Genomic DNA, 25,000 nt, shown 5'->3' with positions numbered 1-25,000 from the left:
CGCCGATAACGACTCTGTAAGTTCACCGTGCAGCTGAAAAAACATAAGTGGCCACAGGACGCTCAGAAAGTCGCCCGATGGCGTCACGAACTAACTTGCATCCTCATAGATTGGTCCTGATTATTGGCATTAACCCCGATGATAAACTAGAGCGAGGGTTTCTGAAGACACGTAGATTAGAATCATTTATCTGGCAGGTTAGGTTAGGATTTATTTCTTATCGAAAGTCATGTTTTGGTCATGACACCACAAACTAACCCTTTACACATACAGTATACTATACTTTCTGTCAAAAACACAAAATATTATTACTTTAATTCTTATGAATATAGAAGAAATAAGTTTAAAACAAAGAATGAATGTGCAATGGTTGTTGGGAACAGGGATGATCAGTGATTGGTCGTTGGGAACAGGGATGATCGGCGATTGGAAGTTGGGAACAATGGCGATTGTTGATTGGTTGTTGGGAACAGTAGTGATCAGCGATTGGTCATTGTGAACAATGGTGATTGGTTGTTGGGAACAGTAGCTATCAGCAATTGCACGTTGGGAACAATGGTGATTGGTGATTGGTTGTTTGGAACAGTGGCTATCAGCGATTGGTTGAGAACAGTGGTGATCAGTGATTGATCATTGTGAACAATGGGGATTGGTAATTGGTTGTTGGGAACAGTGGTGATCAGTGATTGGTCTTTGGGAACAGTGGCGATTGGTCGTTGTGAACAATGGTGATTGGTGATTGGTTGTTGGGAACAGTGGTGATCAGTGATTGGTCGTTGGGAACAATGGTGATTGGCGATTGGACTTTGGGAACAGTGGCTATCAGCGATTGGTCGTTGGGAACAATGGTGATTGGTGATTGGTTGTTGGGAACAGTGGTGATCAGCGATTGGTCTTTGGGAACAGTGGTGATCAGTGATTGGTCTTTGGGAACAGTGGTGATCAGTGATTGGTCTTTGGGAACAGTGGTGATCAGCGATTGGTCTTTTGGGAACAGTGGTGATCAGTGATTGGTCACAAGCACAACAGCAGTTATGTATGTGTGTTGGACCGGCGTTCCATGCAGGGTGTACTGCACCCAGCGTTCCCTGGACAGGCTTTGGATCTTCGATTACCTTGACCAGGCTGATTTTTGAATCAAGGGGAATAAACGTGGTGTATTTGGAGATGTGTGTGTAAATAAAATCTCTTACATTTTCCTCTTTAGTTGAATGAACTTGTGGTCGGTGACACGAGCGGGAAGTTATACATCTATAAGAATGACGACTCCAAGCCCTGGCTCACGAGAACATGCGCAGGAATGGTGAGTTAAATTATTAGTCCATTCACTCTCATTATTATTACTATTATTATTGTTATTATTATTGTTATTATTCTGAACGCAATTTAGTCTGGAAGCTTTTCAAGCCCAGCACAAGCAAATTATTGGTGCCGAGTCTTCACAACTGTGTTCTGTTGCTAGCTAACCTGTGTGGGAGTAGGAGACCTCTGTAATAAAGGCAGGGTAAGGTAGTGTGTACGAATCGCTCTTTACTTTTGACATATTTTGGTCGTCTTGACATTACACCGTCCTGGGTTCGATCTGCCGTGTCTTCTGTGGTAGAACCTCGTGGTGGCTGTAGGTGCAGAAGGCTGGTTCCACCTGTTTGACATCGCCTCGGCTGCAGCCAAAGCCGAGTCCTCCGGCCAGCCCGAGGGGTTGTTTGGGGATGACCAGAAGCCATGTTTTACCCAGCACATCCCTGCCAACACTAAAGTCATGCTCATCAGCGACATCGGTGAGTAGAACAGCAGCAGACTGCCACGTCAGGAACCTTTTCCAGTTTGAAAGATGTTCTCGTTCAGCCAAACGAACAGGAACCGAACCACAAGACGTGCAACATCGTGTGTGTGAGGAATCGACCCCATGATAAATGTTTCCAAATATCTCGGGTCAGTCCGTGAACGAGTTGTGCGTGTGTGTGCGTGTGTGTTAGATGGCGATGGCCGCAGCGAGCTTGTCGTGGGCTACACCGACCGCGTGGTGCGAGCTTTCCGCTGGGAGGAGCCGCCCGATGCCACGGACCTGACTGACGGCCAGCTGATTTTGTTAAAGAAATGGCTCCTGGAGGGACAGGTACGCGTTCACACACCTCACCGGTTCAGTTTCGACTGCTTAATGAACTGACGAGCATTCGTTTCAAGTCGTGTTTTACTTTAAAGTAGAACCAGGTATAAAGCTGTTAAAGCAGCTGACGGTGTTTCCACCAGAATCGAGCGCGAAACCTTGGGGGAGGGGGCGTAACTATCCGCATCGGCACAACTCAAAACAAGGGCTGTAATAATAAATGCCTCTCCACGGTGTACTACAGTATATTTATCCCAAGCTTGGTTTATTCCTTCCGTCATGCGAAATTTGGTGTTCTACGTAGTCCTAGACCAAAACTAGAACATGTAATTATTATAACGCGTTCCCCTTTACAATAAACAAAATGCTCTTTATGTATTACAGAATAAAAGTGACTGCTTTGACCTTTTTTTTTTTTTCTTCTTCTTTTACCCCCCTCCAGGTGGACAGTCTATCAGTGAGCCCGGCCCCAGACGGCAGGCCTCAGCTCATGGTGTCTCAGCCCGGCTGCGGTTACGCCATCCTGCTCTGTTCCTGGACACAAGATGGCGCTGCAGCACCTGGAGAGACCCGAACGGCCGCTTCCGCAGGGTGAGCAGTCCTGAATCTCGTTTCAGAACGAATAAATGACTGAACGCTGATTGAGTGACGCTACACTTTTCAGTACCGAGCACAGACAACGATAAAAAAAAAAAAAGAAGCTTCGTACAAACGGATGTCCTCGAGACCCGATGAGTCTCGGTTATGCTGGTTGGTACATGACATGATGTTCCTGTGAAACAAGAAAAGAGATCTGTGTGTGTGTGTGTGTGTGTGTGTGTGTGTGTTTGTTCCTCCCGCTGCAGAGAAGGGCCCTCCAGAGACGTTGTTCTTCGTCTGACCACCAGCCGCATTCATAACAAGAACGTGTCGACCCATTTGATAGGCAGCATCAGTAGGGGTACTGCATGTACCTACACACACACACACACACACACACACACACACACACACACTTTGACTCTCTCTGATGCATTTTTTATACGTGTATTGATTCAAAGCCAAAGGTAATATGCATATGTATAGACCTATCCAATCAGCCAATCACGTTGTAGCAGCACAGTCCACCCCCCCAACTTGTTCTGGGCTGACGGGAGCAGAACCCATCGTGGTCTTCTCGTCTCATAGCTCAGCTACCTCACGCTTCAAGATGGTGATCGCCGCTGCCACGCGATTGGCCGATTGGACATTTTCAGGTCTACAGGTGTTCCTAATAATAATAACATTAACAGGAGTATGAGGAATAAAAAGCTTCCCTTTAGCGCAGGACGCATTACTGATTCTGCATTCTGAAAGGTATTCGGAGGTGACTCGTGCCTTGTTGTTTTTTTTCCCCGTAGGGTCGAAGGAGGACGACTCTAAAGGAGGCTTATTTGCGCTCTGCACTTTAGATGGTACACAGCACTTTATATTGGGTTGGGGGGGGGGTGAACCCTGTGAAATTGAGAGGTATCTTTGGAAACGCACTAGAACAGATGTACAGTGTATGTTTTTCGGAGTCAGGTCACGGATAATAACACGTCTCGGTGTCTTGTCCCCAGTTATATAACGTGTGTTTTTATTTGTGCAGGTACCCTGAAGCTTATGGACAGCTCTGAGCAGCTCCTGTGGTCGGTGCAGGTGGATCACCAGCTCTTTGCACTGCAGAAACTGGACGTCACGGTCAGTAGTCCGGTGTGATACCCGGGTATCACGTGTTTCAATCACGTAACACAATGAACAACTGACGTGAACTGTATGATAGTTCGTTATATACACGTGTGTGTGTGTGTGTGTGTAGGGTGACGGCAGAGAAGAGGTGGTGGCGTGTGCCTGGGACGGCCAGACGTACATCATCGACCATAATCGCACAGTCGTTCGGTTCCAGTTTGATGAGAACGTGAACGCTTTCTGCGCTGGTACGGCGGTAACACGTGAAAACTGGAACGGAGCACGATAGCAGGACGTTACTGTGGTCACGTGACACGGGTCACCACTAGTTGTTAAAAAATATCTTAATGCCGCCCTTTCTTTCCTCATTGAATTGTGTCGTCCTGAATAGTTTGCTAGTCGAGGATGAGTGCATCTTGCAGAGAGTTTACATAATGTGTGTGTGTGTGTGTTTATATATCTCTGCTGTCTGTGGCTGTGGTTCTGTAACGTTGCAGGACTGTATGCGTGCAAGCAGGGCAGGAACACCCCGTGTCTGGTGTACGTGAGCTTCAGTCACAAGATCTACGTGTACTGGAGGGTCGAGCTGGAGTGCATGGAACCCACCAGCCTCCGGAAAGTTCTGGAGGAGAAGCCAGAATACACAGATCTGCTGCGCAAACTGGGAGTGGGTAAGAAGTGTGTGTGTGTGTGTGTCTACAAATGGTCAAACCCGGACACATGGCCCAGTAAATAATTATCTCCCTGCTGAACTGTAAACCAAGCTGTTTACCTAAGTGTGTGTGTGTGTTGTTGTTCTAAGTAAGGAGGTCAGGGACACGTTTTCAGAGCAAGAACGAGATCCACTTCTTGTTATTAACGTCTGATCTCCGTGTTTTATCCGGAAAGTTCATTTCCTAAAACAATGCACCGTGTGTGGTTTTGTTTTGTTTTGTTTCCGCATCCAACAGACGCGAGTGACGCAGAAGCGGTCCGGAAGCTCATCGGAGACGTCCTGTACAGAGACTCGGAACAACGCGAGAGAGAGAAAGACATCAGACGCTTTTTGTAAACGTTTAACTCGACGACGAATAAACGTCTCCAACAGATCCTTCAGATATAACGAATGATTTATTTACTTTTATGTTGTCCTCAAAAGCCTTAGGAGGAACCGTATCGTGCGCCCGCGTCCGAGCTCCTCGGAGAGCGGGCCCGTTCGGATGTCCGCTCCTTATCTACTGCGCACGCTCGGCCCGTCGAATGGGTCTCCGCGACCCCGTTCCGGACCCGATGAGTCCGTGTGTGCGTTGAACGCTCGGACGGGTCACACGCCACAGCTGCTTCTCATCACATCTTTCACACTGTAATGTATAAAGAGGACGCGTGATGGGTTCAGGGTCAGTCCGTGCTTTACGCCGCCGCTGGGATACTGTACAGTACGTACACATTTTGAGCCAGTCCGAGTAGGATCCGATTCCTCACGTCACTGAGCAGTGATGACGTATAAAACTAAATATTAATGAGCAATAATACTACTAACAGTCTTTTTTGTTATCTGTACACTGCTCTGTGTGTCTTGGACGACGTTACCGTTCTCCCAGTGGTAGTTGTTTTTGCGAGTGTATTTTCACACACTGCCAATGTGATGTAACTTTGACATTTTTCTGCTTGGTTCCCACCGGCTCAGATTGGCTCAGTGCGTGGCTTTGCTGAACTTTGTGTGTGTGTGTGTGTGTGTGTGTTTTTTCTTCTCCCATATCAGGCGGTATAAACCGGTCCGTGTTTAATATAGAACAGCTCTGCGTTTGACCCTGGGAAATAACCAGCCTGAAACGTCTGAAAGAAGTTTCACTCACTTTGAGGGGTTTTTTTCCCCCCCGGAGGAACGAAACGGGCATGATGATGACGATGCATAGACTGTATCAGGTGTTAGTCATTAAAAGAACACGCATTAACTGTTAATACACGACATCACAACGTTGCTACAAAAGAAAAACAGCACAAAAAAACCCACGTACTAGCAGGATAGTCGGACTTATCAACTCCACGTTTTACCAGCATTTATATACGTGATTGGACATCAAAACATGAACAGAAACCAAAAATTGAAAAGACAGGAGTGTGCATAAGTATATCCCCCCCCCCTCTAATTTTTGTAGTGTTGTACTCAAAACTAATACTGAAGCTGGTTGAAAATCGTATCATATTTTCCTACCGTTATCAAAGCATAAAATTCGTGATCGTATTCACCTCCGTTCAATCGGCTCTCTCGAAAAGAGCGAGCGTCGAGAGTTTAGTTCACTAACGGCGACCTACTTGTCACGATCGTGAGCATCGTTTGGTCAGTAGGTGAGTTAATGGCACTCGGTTTTACTCCATAAAAGAGACTAGCTCCTTTGATTTTTTTTTATTTTTTTTTGTAATTCAATTAAAGTCCACGAGATGATTTTATAATTTAGAAATTCATTTGGTGGGCCAGATTAGAACTTTATTAGGTTCCGTGGACCGTATGCTTGGCACCGCTGATCGAAAGTGTTTTGTAGGAATTTAAAATAAATAAATATATTAATAACGAAAGCTCTAGGACTTCGGGTTAATTATCCGGAATGTCATGGCGCACATTTGAATAATGAGCCTAATATTTAAATAGTTGGGTTTTAGTTCCGGAACGAATTCCGTGTGCTGAAGGATCCATGGAATCCATATTGCAGCTGAAGGGATTGTTGCATCTGTCCCATCTATAATTAGGGTCACACGCACACATTCACACACTGCGGACAATTTGGAAATGATAGTCAGACTACAGCATGTGTCTATGGACCGGGGTGAGGGGGAGGAAACCGGAGAACCCGGAGGAGACCCCAGAAGCATGAGGAGAACATGCAAACGCCGTGCACTTATTAATTGTTTCATTTTTGGTTTCATTTCCGCACGACTCGTGTATATATTACTGTATTATCTTGAGTGTAGCTTCGGTGCCGAAGTCTGTAGTGTGCGCTCGTGTCTTCCCAGATCATTGAGCGTGTGTAGCGTCTGAGACCGTGTCTCTTCTCCGACGCTCCTCCAGCACTCGGTGAGCCAGAACGAGTAATCCGTGCTCTTCTGCAGGACTGGGAGCTATGGCAACTGACAGCATGAAGCTGAGCTTTCCGGAGGCTGTTCAGCCTGTTACGCTACTGCGTGCGCGCGTGTGTGTGTGTGTGTGTGTTATCTCGAACACACACTGGCCATTTCCAGTAGATCACGTTTAATTCCTTTACGTGGGCATTTCCTACACGGAGGCTGATTCAGCATCCGTTATTGAATACACTGCATACGTTATTAATTATAGTTCGAGCGGAGGATTCACTTCGGCCTGTGATGTCCAGAAGGATCCTTAATTGCGGGGCTCTGATGAGATATACACGCCTCCGTTTAACTGTGCGGCTGTTACTCAACCGCACAATGTCCTAAAACGTCATGACTTATTCTGGCTGCTTCGCCAACCCTGAGACAAGGCCTTTCTTCTCCAACCAGCATTCTCTACATGTTTATTTGGTATTATTGGAGCGTTATCATAGGGCTTCGGAGGGTTGTAGGGTTTTGCAACAAGCTGCGATGCACCGTGTGTTCCATCAGAGCCAGCAATACATTTTTTAGCAATCTGTACTATAGTAGCTCTTCTGTGGGATTGAACCCGACTGGTTAGCCTTCGCTCCGTACGACCGTCAATGAGCCTTGAGCGCCCATGACCCAGTCGCTGTTTCACCGGTTGTCCTTCCTAGAAACACTTTTCTTAGGTACTAACCCCTGCATACCGGAAACACCCCACAAGACCCGACGCTTTGGAGACGCTCCGACCCAGTCGTGTCGACATCACAATTTAGCCCTTGTCGAAGTCTCTCAGATCCTTACGCTTGCCCATTTTTCCTGCTTCCAACACGTCAACTTCGAGAACTGACTGTTCACTTGCTATACCCCCCTCCCCCCGTCGACAGGTGCCGCTTTAACGAGATACACACCCTTCATCAACTTTCCTTTTGTTTCCCCTTCAATTTGCTTGTATTCTCTGGTTCTGTCGCTAACACCCCACTGCTCAATCAGCTCTGCATCCACCCTCCTACGCCCCCTTGGCTGCTTTAATAAATGATTTCATTTATCATTATGGAAGCGAGGTTTGACTCTAATATGCTGATGCATGCCAGCATTTGTGGATTGCTTGTTAGAGCATTAAATAAAACACAGCAGCGGCTCGAACACCGCTTCTCTCTGAAAGCTCAGATCCCACTGTTTATCACAGAGCTCATTATGGACAGGAAGAAGACCTGCTGTCTCTCTCCTGTCATTTTCACGCTGGGATTTTCCACTGTCATTTAGCACGCTGTGCGTACAGCGCCTTGCATACGTATTCACTCTGCCCGTTGAATTTGAATTCTGTATGTTACGTGTTTTTGGTTTTCTTTTGCGTTTCTAATGGAACCAGTCTACGACGTTCTCCAAAGCCCGTACGACTGCTTCCATCGGAGCATGGCAGAAACGCCGGCCTGAGCTGAAGAAGAAGGGCATTACTACTGGTACAAACACTAGGTGCTCCAGACGGTACTCGATGCCATCTGTTAAGGGATTGCACACAGCAAACCCTGCCAGGAAGGCCATCATGTTTGTGAAGGTAATGGAAGAGGTTGCCATTCCAGGGAAGAACATCAGGTGGTCTGCACACTACAGTTAGGTCGACCTATGGAGGCACAGTGACCACGCTCAGGCCAGATATGGTCGTGAGGTTGGTAACATCAAGGCAAGTAGTCATATGAATACATATGCTGATTGATCGAATACTTGCATATGCAGTCTAACTCATTTAACAGTACTTTGTCGGTTTACCGTTCATGCTGTCAGCAGCCATGTCACTTTGACGTCACTTGTCGGACTCGGGCTTGAGGAAACCAATTAGGGATTCTGAGTTTCCCGACTCTGAGGTCAGAAATGACGAGTTACGACCTTTAGTCGAATGCAGCAATAGTGTTGTTCCTCTCAAGGCTCAGCATTACCCCCAACAAATAGCAGAGCACCTCCGAGAACATAACGCCTGTTTATTTCATTACTGAAGCATGGTAAATAACCATAAACTACCAAATTCATGGTATATACTGTAGAATACAGAATATACGGAATATGAATGCCATGTTTTCTGACTATTTAAGTCATGACAGTCCTGCCACATATCTCTACGCTATATTTGCAGTACTAGTATTTAAAAAAAAAAATTTTTTATGTGGCAGCACTGGAACGAGAGCAGAGAATCTTGCTGTAACAGGATGTGGCATGCGCAGTGAGTCAGAACAAAGAACCAGAGGCCTCTCCATGCATTATGGGATGACAAAAAGCAGTGGTGCAACTGAAGATGTTCGGCTTTTTTTTGGCAGGGGGAAAAAAAGTTCTTTGATATAAGGCAGAGAAAAGCTGCCATGCTATCAGCTGCAATCGATGAACGCTTAACGAATAGAGAGAGAAACACGTTCTCATAAACGTGTTTGCATCTATAGATGTAAAAGAACAAAAAAAAGCTTTATGATGCGTCACTGAGGGATGACGTGATGACGTGTGAATGGGTTGAGACTGGGATAATATACCCACTCCAGAGCATATTTAGACTACATGGAAGTGAGGCTTGGCTCAGAATAGCAGTGTAAATTGTTTAGCACTCAGTTTTGGACTCCGAGAAGACGGTGATTATTTACGTTCTTGAACAAAGGTGAAGTCTTGAGGGATTGCCGGGTGCAGCATGTATTTGAGAACACGGTGGCTTAGTGGTGAGTGCCTTTACGTCGCATCTCCGGGGTTGGGGGTTGGAATCCTGACTCTGCCCCCTGCTGTGGGGGTTTCCTGCAGGTACTGTGGTTTCCTCCCCCAGGCCAAAGACTGGGATGAAAGATATTGCGTATTGGATATTGTATAGGGGGAGTATTCTGGATTTCCAAAGATTACTAGACGTGATTGTTGTGTAAAAACCAGAAACCTTTACAGGCTCGATCCGGACCTGATCTCGTCAAAAACACGTATGAATCTGTACACTTGCTCCCTAATGTCAACCTAAGCTTTGCAGCTTTCCGTGCAGATTTGGTCTTGTCGACTTTTCTAGACGATTCTAATAACAGTACCGTCTCTACGAGGTAGAAGATGCGGTGCATCCGGAAAGTATTCACAGCGCTTCACTTTCCCCACAGTTTGTTATGTCACAGCCTTATTCCAAAATGCATTCGATTCATTATTTTCCTCAAAATTCTACAGACGATACGCCGTAATGACAACGTGAAAGAAGTTTGTTTGAAATCTTTGCAAATTTGTTAAAAATAAAAAAACAAAACAAAAAAACGTACATAAGTATTCACAGCCTGTTGCGCAATACTTCGTTGAAGCGCCTTTGGCACCGATTACAGCCTCGAGTCTTTTTAGAAGACTTAAAATAGGCACACCTGTTTTTGGGCAGTTTCTCCCATTCTTCTTTGCAGGATGTCTCGAGCTCCATCAGGTTCCACGAAATGTGGAAAAAGCGAAGCGCTGTGGACGCTTTCCGGATGCACTGTATGTAGACGTTCATCTGTGGTGCGTCTCACACGACATTTTGTCGTTTTTATTTCATCCTCATTTTGGATTCATTCTATTCATTTCATTCCACTTTCCCATTCTCATTTTTAAAAAGCCTCGGGAGAATTGGAAAAAGGAAGAAAAAACAACAACAACAATACGATAACCTGGTTGCGTAAGTGTGCACACCCCTAAATGAACACTCGGTTGAAGCGCCTTTAGATTTCATAACAGCATCCAATCTTTTAATGTAAGAGTCGATCGGTTTGTCGTAACTTAGCAATGTTAACCGTTCGAACTCTCGAGCGTCTCCTGTGCACAGCTCTCTTCAGGTCAGCACACACATTTTTCATTTGATTTTCGATTGGGCTCTAAGAAAATTGAACTTGCTTCGGTGAAGCCGTTCCTTTGTTGTTCTGGAGGTTCGGTTCGGGTCATCGTAACCCTGAAAGGTGAAAGTCCTCCTCGTCTGAAGCGTTTTAGCAGAAGACCTAAGGTTTTTCGGTAAAATCGACTGGAGCTATTCGTTATTCCCTCCACCCTGATTAAAGCCCCAGTTCCAAGAAGAAAAACAGCCTCCACCATGAAAACTGACGCCGCCGCCACCATTCTTCATCGTGGGGATGGTGTTACTTTCATTATGTGTTTTTGTTTTCGCATGACAAACATATATTATGGCAAAAAAAGTCGGTCTCGTCAGACCAGGTTTTGGAAGATTGGATGTTTTGTTTTGTTTTTGGTTAAAAAAGGCTTCCGTCTTGCCACCCTACCCCATGTCCCAGAGATATGAAGAATTCGAGAGATTGTTCTCACGTGTAAAGAGCAACAAGTACTTGTGGAAATTGCTGCAATTCTTTCAACGTTCCCGTAGGCCTCTTTGCAGCCTCCCTGACCAGTTTTCTCCCGGTCTTCTCATCGATTTTAGATGGACGTCCTGTTCTTCAGTAGTCTTGCTATTTTCTCCAGTATTTATTCTCTTTACAGCGTTCCGCGGTACAGTATGTGAGATCCCGTACCTGCTTCGCACGCTGTTTGCGGCACACGCTTTTCACAGTCCGATGTTACCAAGAAGATGTCCAGAAAATCCTACAGGAGCAGCCGCACTTTATTTGGGCGTTAATCAGTCACATTAACCGACGGCAGGCGTACAGTAACTAATCAGATTTGAACAGAATTCGAATGTGATTGGTTGATTCTCAACAATTCTCAATTATAAAAGGCTGTACATACTTAAGCAGGTTATTGTAAACTTTTTAACACCCCCCCCTCCCCCCTACCTCCCTCCCTCCCCCCCTCCCCCGCCCTCCATAAAATGATTATTATAGTTTTTCACTTTAATAGGATTTGTACAACTCAGGTCGAATCGCGATCTTTCACCTCAGCAGTGTAAGTATACGGTAGAACTCATAATAAGGCAGAATACATATTTTTTTATTAGACAGAGAAAAGGAGAAGAGAGAGGAAAAAAAACGGCAAAAATAATCTCTTTCATACATTGTATTTCCTTCATTTACAGCATACAAATATATGAATTCCCCAACACCCAAAAAGAGGCAGACAGAGAGGCAGCGTGCAGCAAAGCGGGACTAATCTCTGATCTGAGATCTGTCGCGACAGAGACGGTGATGGAGGCCGGAATAGTTTGCAGGTTGAGTGTTCCTCTGACCGACGCACGCGTGTGGACAGGGATCGAGGCCGAGCCGGGACAGTTTGACAGTGCTTCAGTTTTGGCGAAGAACTAAAAGTATCATGCGTTGTAGATCCGTTATGGGAAGCTGAGCCTACGAAGAGCTCAGACTAACACCGGACAGGTGCGGCTAGTGTCGCTGTGAACGAAAGCCTTGGGTTCCTATGGGAACCTTTTTTTTTTTTTTTCCTTTTTTCGGACCAGCTGTATGTGTGTTCCTGTCTAATGGGTTAAACACAAGCTGTTCGAAAGCACAGAACCAGCGACGGAAACACAGCACCCCTCACACTATTTATATAAAGAGCATTTTGAAAGATAAAAACTGCTAATATATATTATATATCTAGAAAATCTGGCAGAAGGCTGGAATGTTTCAATCCTCATCTTGTCCTGGAGAGAGTAGAGATCCGTGACATCCCGAAGGATCAGTTAACTTTTGAGCGAGAAAACATCTGGAATTCGATTACAACAAACCAAATGAGATTATTCAGCCTATTTCTAAACATTACTCCTCATTCCAAGCTCGGTGTTCTTAGTGTCCTTATTCTACCGGCAGATGATTTTGCTTCTTTCTAGAAATAAAGGCGTACTGAAGAGATCCCTGTTTGACCTTCAAATGAGTGAAATATATGTCTAGAAATAGATTCAATAATCTTATATTTGGTTTATCGTAACATTACAATATGAAATATTACATCAATGTGACTATATTCGATATACGATAGATATTTTCACTTGCGAAGATGGTCTAGCTGTGCTACAAAACTATTTGAAATTATTTATTTATTTAGTTAAATTGAGCTTGGGGGCGTGACCAGGTGGTGCACAGCTGATAGTTTTTGTTGTGTGGTGTCATATTTAGTGACACGCTGGGAAGGCAAGTTTTTTTGCACTTGAAATAACTCGTACACATACCGGTATGCATACGCCTAGTTTTCATTGACTGCACCGGCCGTGCCGTACCGTGCCATCCTAACGTTCCTCGGGTTGATCTCTCGACTCTGGACGTAAACTCTTAGATCTCATTGACTGCACCACGAATTGAGCACAGCGAGACATTGACTTCGCAGTAATCGACAACACAAACCAACACGAAGAGAAACAAAAAAAGGTCGTGAGAGGAGGAGGAGAGCAACGGCTGCAGTCCAAATTCCCTCTCGCATTTACTGGGGGCGTGATCGAAGGTGAGGTCGAAGGTCACAGGTTTTTGTTGCTGTCACGGTGATGGCACTGGGTACGGGTTGGCGTCTTCAGGAAGGGCAGTTCCTCGCCGTCGCTGTGCAGGCGGAGCACTCTGCTGTTCAGGTCAACGCAGCACTGTGGGTACAGAAGAGCAGCGCTTTCATTCACGCGCTTCCCAATAGCATCCAGCTCGGTTTGTATTTCATCGCAGCGTTAGCACTGTACTAAAACGTTTGGTGTTTAAAGGTGATGTTCTTACTAGCATAAAATAACAGAAACGATAAAAACATACTGGTTTAAGGCTATGGCCTCAGCACAAAGTGTATTACACCCCTTTACTCCGCCCCCATCTCAGCCTGAAATCAGCAAGCACCCAGCGCAGCCGGATAATCCCTATGAGCAAACGATATCTCACACTGCTTAAAAATCCCTTAAAAACAAACAGTACGACCAGAATAAACACTGAGGCTGAATGCAGAGTTCATCATAAGTGAAATTTTGCATCGTTTTTAAAACTAACTCGGCTTTCCAGCGGCTGAATGTCCGATTATCTTTTCGCTAGCTGTTTGTTTAGCTAGCCGTCTTTTAGCTAGCAACGCTATTCTAATTCTCAGTGCTTAGACCTCGTACGAGCTTATTACAGAGGAAAGAAGAGCGAACATCCTCAGAAATCATTACGAGCCTGCTTCTAGAGCTGGAACTGAATATCCGGGTGCAGCTGAACGCGACGTCATGACAGGCCTCGCTAATTGAGAACTCTGTGCTAGTCGGACCACGGCGGGATCTGGGGTGGAGCTTCGTCGTGTACGTGAGTGGAAACGAAATAAATAGGAGTTATTTCAAAAATATATTCAAATCCACCCATTTAACCACGAGTCACGTCATTTATTATTATCTTACTTATTCGAATCATTTCTTTATGTATTATATTTACTTACCGCACCGTCAAGTGATTAACACAGTGTCATATTCGCGTACGTTCTTTAGGGCGTCGACGCAGCCGCTTTTTTTTCGTCCGTAGAACGTACGCATGCGTGAAACGGTCTCCTCGGAGATGAGTGACGGTTTCTATACTAACGTGTCTTCTTTTCTGCACTTTTTTTTTTTTTTAAATATCTATTTTTGGAGCTAATTCGAGCACTTGGCAACCAAGTTGGAAAATGAAAAGAAATTCCCAACGGGATCGTTCCGGCACAGACGCATAATCAGAGAAAAATTGTATGATGTCCCTCCGGCTCTATTACCATCAGTACCGCTTTGACTGAAGTGGATTTCAGCTTTAAGTCCTCGATTAAATCCCGTGCAGCGCCGAGAGAGCTCTCCATCCAGAGAAACGCTTTTCTGTTTGCTTTCCCAAAAATCAGGAATCGGGATCTGAACTGAACGCACAACACCTTATCTTAGTTTTTTCCTATTACCTCAGACTGAAGACACAAAAGAAATCAGACAGTAAAGCTGTGCTGGTGCTGTTGTCTATGATCGGATCCCAGTTTCGTGGGATTAAAGCTGATGAAGTAATTCGCTACGGACGTCTGGTTTCCATTCAGCAACAGCGGTGCAGTGCAGATGCTATCTGTTAATCGTTTCCTGCTTTAAAACGCCGACGTCTAATCACGTCTTACTGCTCATAGGGAAACCATTGAACACTAGCAAAGCAAATAATGTCTTACTTTGAGCTCCAGCAGAGTCTGTAGGCCCAGGCATAGCTCCAACGCCTCATCGTCTGTGAACACAGCATGGAAAAGTCTGAGAAACACACAGATTTATGGACGTCCTCTGTTGGTGTTCCAAAATGAGTTCATGAGCTTGAACTCGGGGACTTTACATTATACGGCCGAAAGTATGTAGACACCTGACCATCACACCCGTATGTGCATCTTCTCACGTCTTTCTCTGTCCCTCAAAGTTTGAAGCACACAACTGTATAATCGTCTTTCCTTTCACTGGAACCTGTTCTAGCGTGTCGGCGTTCCTGTGCACAAAGCGCGCTCCATGGAGACACGGTGTGTTTCGGAGTGCACTTCGGAACACTTCAGAGCCCCGTCCTCGACCGCGTTGATCACCTTCGGCATGAATCGGAACCGGAGCCTCCTCAACCCGACATCGGTGCCCGATGATCTCGCTAACGCTCTTGTAGCGGAACGGACACGGATCTCCACAGCCATCATAGAAGAGTGCAGCGCATTATAACAGCACAAATGGGGCGCAAATCTGGAATGGGATGTTCAACAAGCACATATAGGTGCGATGTGATGGTTAGGGGTGCACATACTTTTGGTCATATAGTGTAGCTCATGCCGTCTTGTGCTCTTTTGTCTCGGCTGTCTCTTTCCCAATCAACAGCCTGCTAATAATAATAATAATAATAATAATAATAATAATAATAATTAGAAGAAGAAGAATGACAACGTTACCTATGACCTGAGCCGTACACTGCACTCTTTCACTACCGATCTGGATCTGCAGGGACGTCACTGCGTTATGCATGGATTCACTGAGTGGCTTAATCTTGGGATTGATTTTCAGTCTACAACACACACACACACACACACACACACACACACACACACACACACACACACAGTGGTATTAGCGGTATAAGTAGTATTAGGCTTTTTTGCTACAGTATTACTCACTTGAATGGAAGTGTCCGCTCCCAATTTTAATACGTGTGTAACTGTGTGAATATTTCTGACTCACCCCAGCCTTCTGCAGCATGTACTGGAGATATGGTTGTACTGACAGCCTGTGTTAACGGATACCTTGACCTCGGCATCACCACACTGCAACACACACACACACACAGGTTAAAGTTTTCCACTCGTACTGCGACGACAGCTACTTCCCTTTCAGATAGGACCTGGACATATCATTTGGAAATAATGTGGAGTTAGTGGAACATGAATAGTCACGAGTGAATAAGTGAATAACGTTGATTATCTCGTTACAGCGCCACCTGTCGGGGGTGGGGGGTATATTTATTAGGCAGGAAGTGAACAGTCAGTGTTGGAAACAGGAAAATTTTATCACATCAATATGAACACTTCTTTAAATCGAGCAACTTAAATCGAGCAAGCGCATGGCAATAATGCACCATTCATTTCAATCTTAAATCACCTTGAGAGAGAAGTCTGTTCTTTTAGTTGTGGATTATTAGTCTACCCATTTATCTGCTTATTAACATGGTTGCCGTCATGGAAAGTGCTCTCGTGTGTCATTCCGGCAAGTTTGTTCTTACCACATGACCTAATGTTCCAGCAGAGCCAAACAATTCGACACCCACCTCTGTGCTCTCTTTATGATGATTCAGTAGTTTTGCTGTTTGTCTGTTGTGACAATACGTCAGAACGGATTAGACAGCGGTGGAATCGGCGTGATCAGCAGACTATAATTTAACCACCCAGTCAAGCAGTCATTTCCTCGATGCATCATGTCGCGTCAGCAGTATTGTCAGAATTCTGTTGAAATGTGGACGCGGGGCATTTTTGGAGGATTATTCTTCACTGATGTGGGAGGAGCAGCAGGGACATTCGACAGGATTTGAGATGAACTTGGGACATATGGCTGCTATGCTTGAGTCCTAACGCATGAACCGTCAGAAACTAAGGTGTGACTAGGGCGCAGGTTGTGCAGCGCTCCACCGCTTATATTGACCGTTAATATCCTTGTAAAGCCTTATTCGTCTTAAATTCTGTTAAAATAATAATGACTTCTTTGGCGGCAGCAGTTAAAAAGAATGTTACTCTTCGACAGATATAAGCAATTTTTCCTTGATTTGCTAGTATTTCTAGATGTTCTGCGCAAACAGAGGCGCACACTCACTACTGTTCCACTTAGCGTCTTAGTTTAGGTTAGTGATTAACACACCTAGTGGTCAGAAATGGGAATTGCAACAAGCACTAATAGAGCTCCATTGGGGCAGGATTTTCTCTGCCCCTCACTCAGCAAAGGAAGAGAAGTGGATAAAGTTAACGATCGGGTTTAAAAAAAAACACACCTACCTCTAAGATTAAATAAGATAAATAAATAAGTAATAATCTGAATAAATAATACATTTCCACAAATAAATGTCCATTTCTGTTGTAAGATATATCGCAAAAATTGGAGCGGGAAAGGGGGATTATTTTTTTCATGAATCCTTTCTATCACATGCAGTACATTGGCCTTGGTGAATATGAATAATACATGAACACAGATTAAATGAGCATATCTAAAATGACAGCAGGTTTATAGGTGTTTTTTTTTTTTTTTTAAAGAAAACCACTGAGGGTCTTTTAAGATGTTGTTCTAGCTATCTTTATAACGTCTGAAAGCGACGTTGCGCCCTGCAGTGCGTTTCCTGTAGCGTAAAAAGCGAGTGGTCGATGTTCCTACACCACCGCTGACATACCTCAAGTTTCCTACCACATTAAAGCAGTTTCCACCACTTCGGCGAAACGTTGTTCCAGATCTATAGAGCTAACTAGTATGTACTTAAGTATTGTTCCAACCTCGCAGGTTTCCACACCATGATGCCGTCGTTTGCGCTCTGTTTGTTTTTATCCCCCCCTCGTCGAGGTTTTCAGCTTGTAGCACTCTACTTCAGCCATTTCATCATCAGCAGGGATCGTAATTTCTGTTGTTTACTGTATTGCTGCAACAACAACAAAAAAAAAAACACCAAAAAACAACGATTTCCCTCAGGGATCAATAAAGTACTCTCTCTCTCGCTCTCTCCATCATGTATCCTTTAAAGTGTGGTTAAAATGCATCTCCGCTGGTTTGAACGGAAGAGATAAAACATGCCGTGAAATAAGTGATTTCGAGCTACACTCTTTATGGAAGCAGAGACAGATTAATGTGTGTGTGTGTGTGTGTGATCTCACTGGCCCCGAACACATCAGGGAGCCGTTGAAAAGAAGAAGAAGAAGAAGAAGGAGAAGAAGCATTACCATGATGCGTGAATCGCTCTGTTAAAAGCACTGCCATCACCTCGTGACCAAAGCTCCATTTAAATGTAAATGAATTCCCTTTCCTCTCAGTGCTCCTACAGTAAAGCAAAACCTCGACACGAGCACCCGTAGCGTGTTCAGCCAACTGCATGCGGATGTTACGATGAGAGAATCTCTGACCTGGAGGTCATGTGACAGTGCTGTGATTTTATTGTCACGGCCCGTCAGCGTGGTTCTGGGTGCCGGGGTCAGCTCTCGTTCGGTCGGGTAGAGGCTGAGGAAATGAGCAGCTCTGCGCTCGCTCGTAGCCCTCGAGCTTAGTCGGATTTAATTGGGCCTCTATTTTTATCACAGCCTCCGTACTGAAGCACTGAGGTGTCGGTGGGGGTGGGGGGCGGGGGTGGGGGTTTTGGGGGTCACTTGTGTCTATTTCTTATTAAGTGGAGATCTCGGATGAGGGGAATAAAGTTTTCCTTTTCAAAACTTGCCAGACGTTTTCGGTTATTTATTCTTTATCCAACCAGTATACATTCTGAATAAAAGTTGTTGTTTTTGTTTTTTTTTTTTAAAAAAGAGCCTCTTTAATGACAGCATTGATGAATTGATTATTTCTTGTCAGACACGTAGGGGTTGAGACCGACTGTTTTCGTGCTCTAGCGCGTTGCACTCAGGCTCCATTAGCTTTGTTGCTGTCACACTTGAAGTATGAAGAGATTACATATTTTTATGAGTCACAAATGGAAATTTATGAGTCATTAGAGACAGGGGCCCGAGCGAGGTTGTGTCGGTATGAGTGTGTTCTCCGTCTGTAAGTAAACAGGAAACAGTCTGCTTCATACCTTGCACTGCACCTGCAGAGTCGAGAGGGTGGACACTCCCTCGCTCTCCTCTGGTCCTCCTTCTTCTCCACTGTCCCTCGTGGCCTTTCCAACAGCATCCCTGTTATCGTCCTCCTCGTCCTCCTCGTCAGATCTCAGACTTCTCTCGCTCTCCTCCGGTGACTCTTGCTCCTCAGTGGAGTCATCTACGGTGCTTTCGCTCCTCTCCTCTGCCTCAGCACCTTCCTTGCTGTCGGCGAGCGGCGAGCGGACGCGGGACGGGGTGTCCCGTGCTTCCCCGCACAGCCGAGAGATATTACCCTCTAGGAGGCGCCGCTGCACAATGCTGTGAGGTTGCTGTAAAAGGGAAAGACAGGAAGAGGAAGTGATGTCAAGGAGCTTGTTATAGTTGGGACACTTTGTGCACATTTTGTCGCTATGTAAACGTGTGCTTCAAACTTTGTGGGGAAGAACCACATGACTGTGTGATGGTCAGGTGGTCACACACATTTGGACATGTAGTGTATATGTATCGATATACTATAGTTTATTGTTTCGATTACACCAGGCATGTGGTGAGTGTGGTGCTGGCCTGCTTTGCGGGAGCAACTTGGGGTTCAGGACACTTCGGCATGTGGAGTCATGTGGCCAACCCGCTCTACCAACTGAGCCACAGCGGCCCGTTTGCTATTTATATCGGTACGGCGATGTGCTGAGGGACTTTTAGAACAGTTCACAGCAGAACAAGTCATGGATTTGCTACAGAACTGTCAAGAGCTGCAAGAGTGTTGGACAGTGTGTGCACGTCCACAGTGCATCACGCATCAACCACGCCCTTATCGACCTCAGACATCCCTTTGTCCTGGCGTCTATCTGAACGTTTTCTGTACCGTTTTACTTGATTTTGAGAAGCATATTTTATTCGTACGAAGCCCTATGCAGTGCAGTGATCATATAACGTGTCATCTGTAGGATGTAATTTTTCCTACTTTGGATGCAAATTTAACTGTCCCGGGATTTTGAATCAGGTTAGATCAGACAAAAGTGGGCTAGTAAAGGAAAAAAGAAAAATTGTTTAAACAGCTTCAGTCGTTTGCTATTTTTGACGTTTCCAATTAATTCACATCGCGATTACCACAATCACCATCCAGAAGCATAACATAAAGAAACAGCAGAACAGTGTTGATATATGAGTCAGTGTGGGTTACGCAGGACGATGATCCAAAACATACATCAACGTCAACACAGAAATGGTTTACTGATCACAAAATCAAGGTCCTGCCCTGACCATCCCAGTCCCCTGACCTGAACCCCATAGAAACCCTGTGGGGTGAACTGAAGAGGAGAGTCCACCAGCGTGGACCTGACATGTGAAGGATCTGGAGAGGTTCTGTACGGAGGAACGCTCTCAGATCCCTCGCCATGTGTCCTCCAACCTCATCAGTGTTATAGGAGACTCAGAGCTGTTATCTTGGCAAAGCGAGCTAGCACAAAGTACTGACTAAAAGGGTGCCAATAATTGTTATTGCACACCTATATTTAACAACGCTTTTTTATTTATTTATTTATTTATATATAAACCTGTGTGTTGTGTTTGCAATTGTTTGATGTCCATCACGGCAGAGTATTTTCGTGAAATCTTTTCGAACAAAAGATCAAAAGGTTAAACAATGAAGACAGATTTTCACAGCCTTCTTCGCTCGGATTTATGAAGGGTGCCAATAGGATTACAAACAGGCGTGCTGTGCAAGGGCTGCACTTTAAAATGGCCAATCTAACCACGGTACAGTTTCTCATAAAGGATGTGGAATATAACTGTCAGGTCGGCAGTGACAGGTGCAGGCCAAGACGAGTCTGCTCTAAATCAAGCTCTGCTCTATCTGTTTCCTAAAAGCGCCAGCACCACACTCGCCATGTGGCCGGTGTAACTGAATCAACACAGACGGTATTGTTTGTATATACAGGGCATGTGTCTCAGGGTTCTCCGCTTTTCACCTCCCAAAAACATGCAAGTAGGCGAATCCGCCATGTCTAAATTGTACCCAAGTGCGAATGTGTGTGTCGCACCCACCACGCCCATCCGTTATAAAGCACTGAAGACTGTACTGTGATGCATTTAGTTCATTCTATGATTAGCTCAAAGAAAATATCAGACATGGATATTTAGTTTTCGCCCCTGTAAGGGTTGAGGGATGAGTCCAATAATAAAACCTGTCACACCATATAGCGCTAGTCTGCCTAAGACCGCCTGTGTCACACCAAACCACATGAGACACGTTCCAAATACGGGAAGTCAGAGAGAAACGCATTACAGAAATCTAATTTGCCCTCTGTTGTAATAAAACGACCTTCAAAAGCATCACGACATGCGGCCTCGTGCACAGACTCGGAGACATTAACCACAATATTCCCGTGTTCTGTGATATAGAGATCTGTCAGCGGTTTGGCGCTTATCTTTATCTTTAGCTGTCGAATAAGAGTTTCGATTAAATAGCGTTATAGTGCGGATGTTCGGCTTTAATTGAAGGTATTTACGTCACCCTCGGGGTTGTATACGTGGTCCGACACTTTTCAAGGGACCAGAAATGATTGGATAATCGGCGGCTCCATGTCGTTCCACGGCCAGGTGTGTGTTATTCCCTCAGTTTTGTCCACTGTGCATTTGGAATCTGTTGCTGTTAACTCTCGACATGAAGGCCAAAGAGCTGTCACTGCCAGTGAAGCAAGCCACAGTGGGGCTGAAAAATCAAAACAAACCCATCGGAGAGAGAGAAAGAGAGAGAACGAGAGAGCAGAAACATTACCAAAACAACCGCGGTGTGTGCAAGAAGGAAAACCCCTTCAAAAAAAAAAAATTCGGCCAGATGAAGAACACCTTCCAGGAGGTAGGTGTATCTGGGTCAACAACCAACAATCAAGAGAAGACTCCACCAGAGTAAATACAGAGGGTTTACTACTAGTCTCATCCGCCCGTCCATCCATCCATCCATCCATTACTACTAGTTTGCCAAAAAAAAACAAACATTTCATCCTCTGGACAGATGAGACAAAGAACATCATGTAGCAGAACAATGGGAAGAGAAGAGTGTGGAGAAGGGGAGGAGCTTCTCATGATCGGAAGCATATTGCGTGGGCGTGTCCTGCCAGTGAAACTGATTCTCTTGTATTTATTGATGTGAGTGCTGAAGAGTATAGAGTGTGATTCGCAGTGTTGGACTGATGTGCGATTGCCCTTGCGTGTATGTGTGTATGAAATAACCCGTGACCGATGTTAAGGTAATAAACAGCTGAAAAGTGGATGGAAACTTGGCTAGTGGCTAACGGAACGAGGCCAAAAGTTCACCTCGAGGTTAACCACTTTAGCGGCTCTAGCGTTACATCTCTGTACGCGTCCTTGTGTATGGACAGAGGGAGATACCGCGCTGACATATCTGTTTATAATGTCGAAGGTTTGACATTTTCAAAGGAGTAAAAATAATCCTGAAGATATGAACCCATTTCTGAAGTAAAATCAACCCAGCGGTTTTTTTTTTTTGTTCAAATGAAACCATCCTTTGGGTTCAAAAACAACCCGGTCGCTGGGTTAAAATTAACAACCCAATTCGCCGCGTTAGTTCAGGCCAAAATGTGATCCGTCCTATATTTACCCAGCGGTTTGGATAAAAATATCCCGTTTGGGTTGTTTCTAACCCAGTGTAGAAAAAAAACAGGTTTAATAATCTAATATTTGTTTCATGTTATAAGTAGAAACACTGGATGATTTTCACGTGACGTTTTTTGCAGTAAACGTGTAAAAACAGCACTTAGGACTTCCCTCTCGGGGTCTGACGCTCAGTGCGAAAATGTATTTATTTTATTTTATTTTTTATTACAGGTTTGTGCTCAGATTAATTAAGGCCCTTGGAAACGCTGTGTAAAATGTCTCGTTCCTGGTGAAACAGGAACAGGAAACGTGCTGACGACGGAGACAAAGGGACAGCGAGTGGCAACGCTGATGTCAGGAAAAGTCGTCTGTGTTGGAGTGTTGGAGGTCCTCCGGCACTCGTGCAGATGAACTCCTGAGGCCTGAGGGAGGACAAGCAGGCTCGCAGTGCCGTGATGAAAGTCCATGTGGTATAATAAGAAAGACTGGAACTCGAGCAACGCTTACAGATTCGCTAGCGCTCATACAAACGCCTCTTTCGTAATTAGCTGTTTCTGTAACTTCACACTGACCTTAGTAATGCCTCTGATTTGTAGGACTGCAGAAGCTAATATTAACTAAGACGTGTGCGTGTGTTCTAACTGACTAAGGACTCTCTCTCTCTCTCTCTCTCTCTCTCTCTCTCTCTGTGAATCTGCAGACTAAAAGCTAATTACAAGACTCATCCCGAGCCATGTGACCCTGCTAATGCCTTCTCTCCCCTCCTGATCTCCCCAGCACAGTGCCAGACTTCCTGTGACACACAGCGTGTTAAACCAGCTGCTCTCTCTCTCTCTCTCTCTCTCTCTCGCTGTTGTCTTCATCCCTCTTTATTTTGTTGCTCCTTCTTCATTTCACTCCTCCCCTCTGCTGTCAGTTAGACGACACACGACTTAGCAATTGTTATATTCGAACATTTTAGTATTCCGGAATGCGAGTATTTGGAAGCACGTCCCTTCCCTCTTTTTCTTTTTAGGTGACTGTTAATACTGGAACAGAGGAATTTGGTTGCGAAAATTTGTCGAAGGCTTTCGACTACCAGACGCACGTGAGATTCATGATATATTGTACATTCGTGATATTTTCACATGTTCTAACTCCCCTCCCCCAAGGAACACTGCGCATGGATGGAGAGACTGAAAGCCGTGTAGAGATGTAAAGTTTGAGAGTGTGCGAGTGGAGTGCCTCGGGGACAGACAGCAGAACAACAGATCTGCCCGTTACATAACGGAACCGCTTCACGTGACTCGCTGTGTTCACGGGAGCAAGAACACCGCGCATGTGAAGCCTGTGTGCATAGAACACATCAGCACTCACACTGTACTGTACCTGCTTCCTGAGCAATCTACATCAGCATTTATCCTGAGTGTGTGTGTGTGTGTGTGTGTGTGTGTGTGTGTGTGTGAGTGTGTGAGTGTTGTATGAGTGTGGAAGTAAGTGGTTATGACAAACAGCATGGTTTTGTTCTTAAATAATCCTAAAAGCTCTTTCCACCTTTATATACTACAATCTGACGCTGTACTTATTATTATTATTATTATTATTATTATTATTATTATTGTATCTGTTAGTTTTCTTCTTCTGCTCTTGAGTGTGTGGCAGCCCATCGAACCACTTAAGGAAAGTTATGAACTTTGGCGCACAGGTAAAGGACAGTCTCAACATTAAACATAGCGAGATTGGCGTCTCTATCTCAAACCCTCTAGCGCCACCAACTGCTCAAATTTGGACTTACGTTTACTCGTATTCTTGAATAAGTTGCGAATAACGAATTCGAAGGTGAGCACGCCAAAATGGACATGAGGCTATATCTCCGTAATGCTTTTGCATATTTAGACCAGACTGTGTATGTGGTCATCATGACTTGAGGGTATGTGCACAGTTTCTGCACAGCACCACCTAGTGGCTAGGAGATATGAAGAATGGTTATTTTTGCTTATAACTTCCGAATCGTTTCAGCAAAAATCACAAGATTGGTCTCTTTAGATTCGGTGCGGCATCCCGAGTCGAACGCTGTCCAATCTTCCCCGTTCAAGTTTCTAAAAAAAACAAAAAAAAACAACTACTACTTTTTCAAGCTCCCCCTAAACCGTTCATGCGATTTTCACCAAAATCGAATCGGACCATCTTCAGCCCATACCGAAAATAATGTTACGGAACTCAAGTTAATCGGGTCAAACCATTCTCGAACGACGCACAAATGAATCTGACGGCGAGCGTGCCAAAATGGACATGATACTATATCTCCATAATGCTTTAGCGTATTCAGAGCAAACTTAGTATATGTCCTGGTCATCATGACAAAAGGATTCCTGGACAGTTTTGGAACAGCGAACCACCTAGTGTTCACGAGATATGACA

At 44.9% G+C, this 25,000-nt stretch overlaps 2 protein-coding genes across 3 annotated transcripts in view; one reads left to right on the top strand and one right to left on the bottom strand.

Annotated features, from left to right (window-relative positions):
- The window catches only part of itfg2 (integrin alpha FG-GAP repeat containing 2), a 5,239-nt gene extending 355 nt beyond the window's left edge, over positions 1-4,884 (top strand). Inside the window, exons 1-12 of the mRNA XM_017485046.3 lie at positions 1-16; positions 1,208-1,303; positions 1,463-1,504; positions 1,604-1,778; positions 1,977-2,116; positions 2,550-2,698; positions 2,953-3,047; positions 3,487-3,540; positions 3,717-3,808; positions 3,927-4,044; positions 4,294-4,467; positions 4,747-4,884. The exon at positions 1-16 is cut by the window's left edge and continues 355 nt beyond it. Of these exons, the coding sequence (XP_017340535.1) occupies positions 1-16; positions 1,208-1,303; positions 1,463-1,504; positions 1,604-1,778; positions 1,977-2,116; positions 2,550-2,698; positions 2,953-3,047; positions 3,487-3,540; positions 3,717-3,808; positions 3,927-4,044; positions 4,294-4,467; positions 4,747-4,847 (1,252 nt within the window). The 3' untranslated portion in view covers positions 4,848-4,884. The remainder of the gene's footprint in view (positions 17-1,207; positions 1,304-1,462; positions 1,505-1,603; positions 1,779-1,976; positions 2,117-2,549; positions 2,699-2,952; positions 3,048-3,486; positions 3,541-3,716; positions 3,809-3,926; positions 4,045-4,293; positions 4,468-4,746) is intronic.
- A 6,864-nt stretch (positions 4,885-11,748) lies between these two features.
- nrip2 (nuclear receptor interacting protein 2) overlaps positions 11,749-25,000 on the bottom strand; it is a 14,837-nt gene continuing 1,585 nt past the window's right edge. The window contains exons 2-6 of one of the 2 annotated variants that reach the window (XM_017485048.3): positions 18,979-19,314; positions 15,909-15,991; positions 15,623-15,735; positions 14,879-14,931; positions 11,749-13,343 (exon numbers count right to left, since the gene is read on the bottom strand). In XM_017485048.3, coding sequence (XP_017340537.1) covers positions 13,224-13,343; positions 14,879-14,931; positions 15,623-15,735; positions 15,909-15,991; positions 18,979-19,314 — 705 coding nt within the window. In that variant the 3' untranslated portion in view covers positions 11,749-13,223. The other variant, XM_047159729.2, reaches the window with a different exon arrangement.

This window comes from Ictalurus punctatus, chromosome 14 (assembly GCF_001660625.3).
Source record: "Ictalurus punctatus breed USDA103 chromosome 14, Coco_2.0, whole genome shotgun sequence".
NCBI classification, from domain to species: Eukaryota; Metazoa; Chordata; class Actinopteri; order Siluriformes; family Ictaluridae; genus Ictalurus; species Ictalurus punctatus.
Note: the sequence above shows the minus strand (reverse complement) of the source record. Positions and strands in the feature narration are given on the sequence as shown.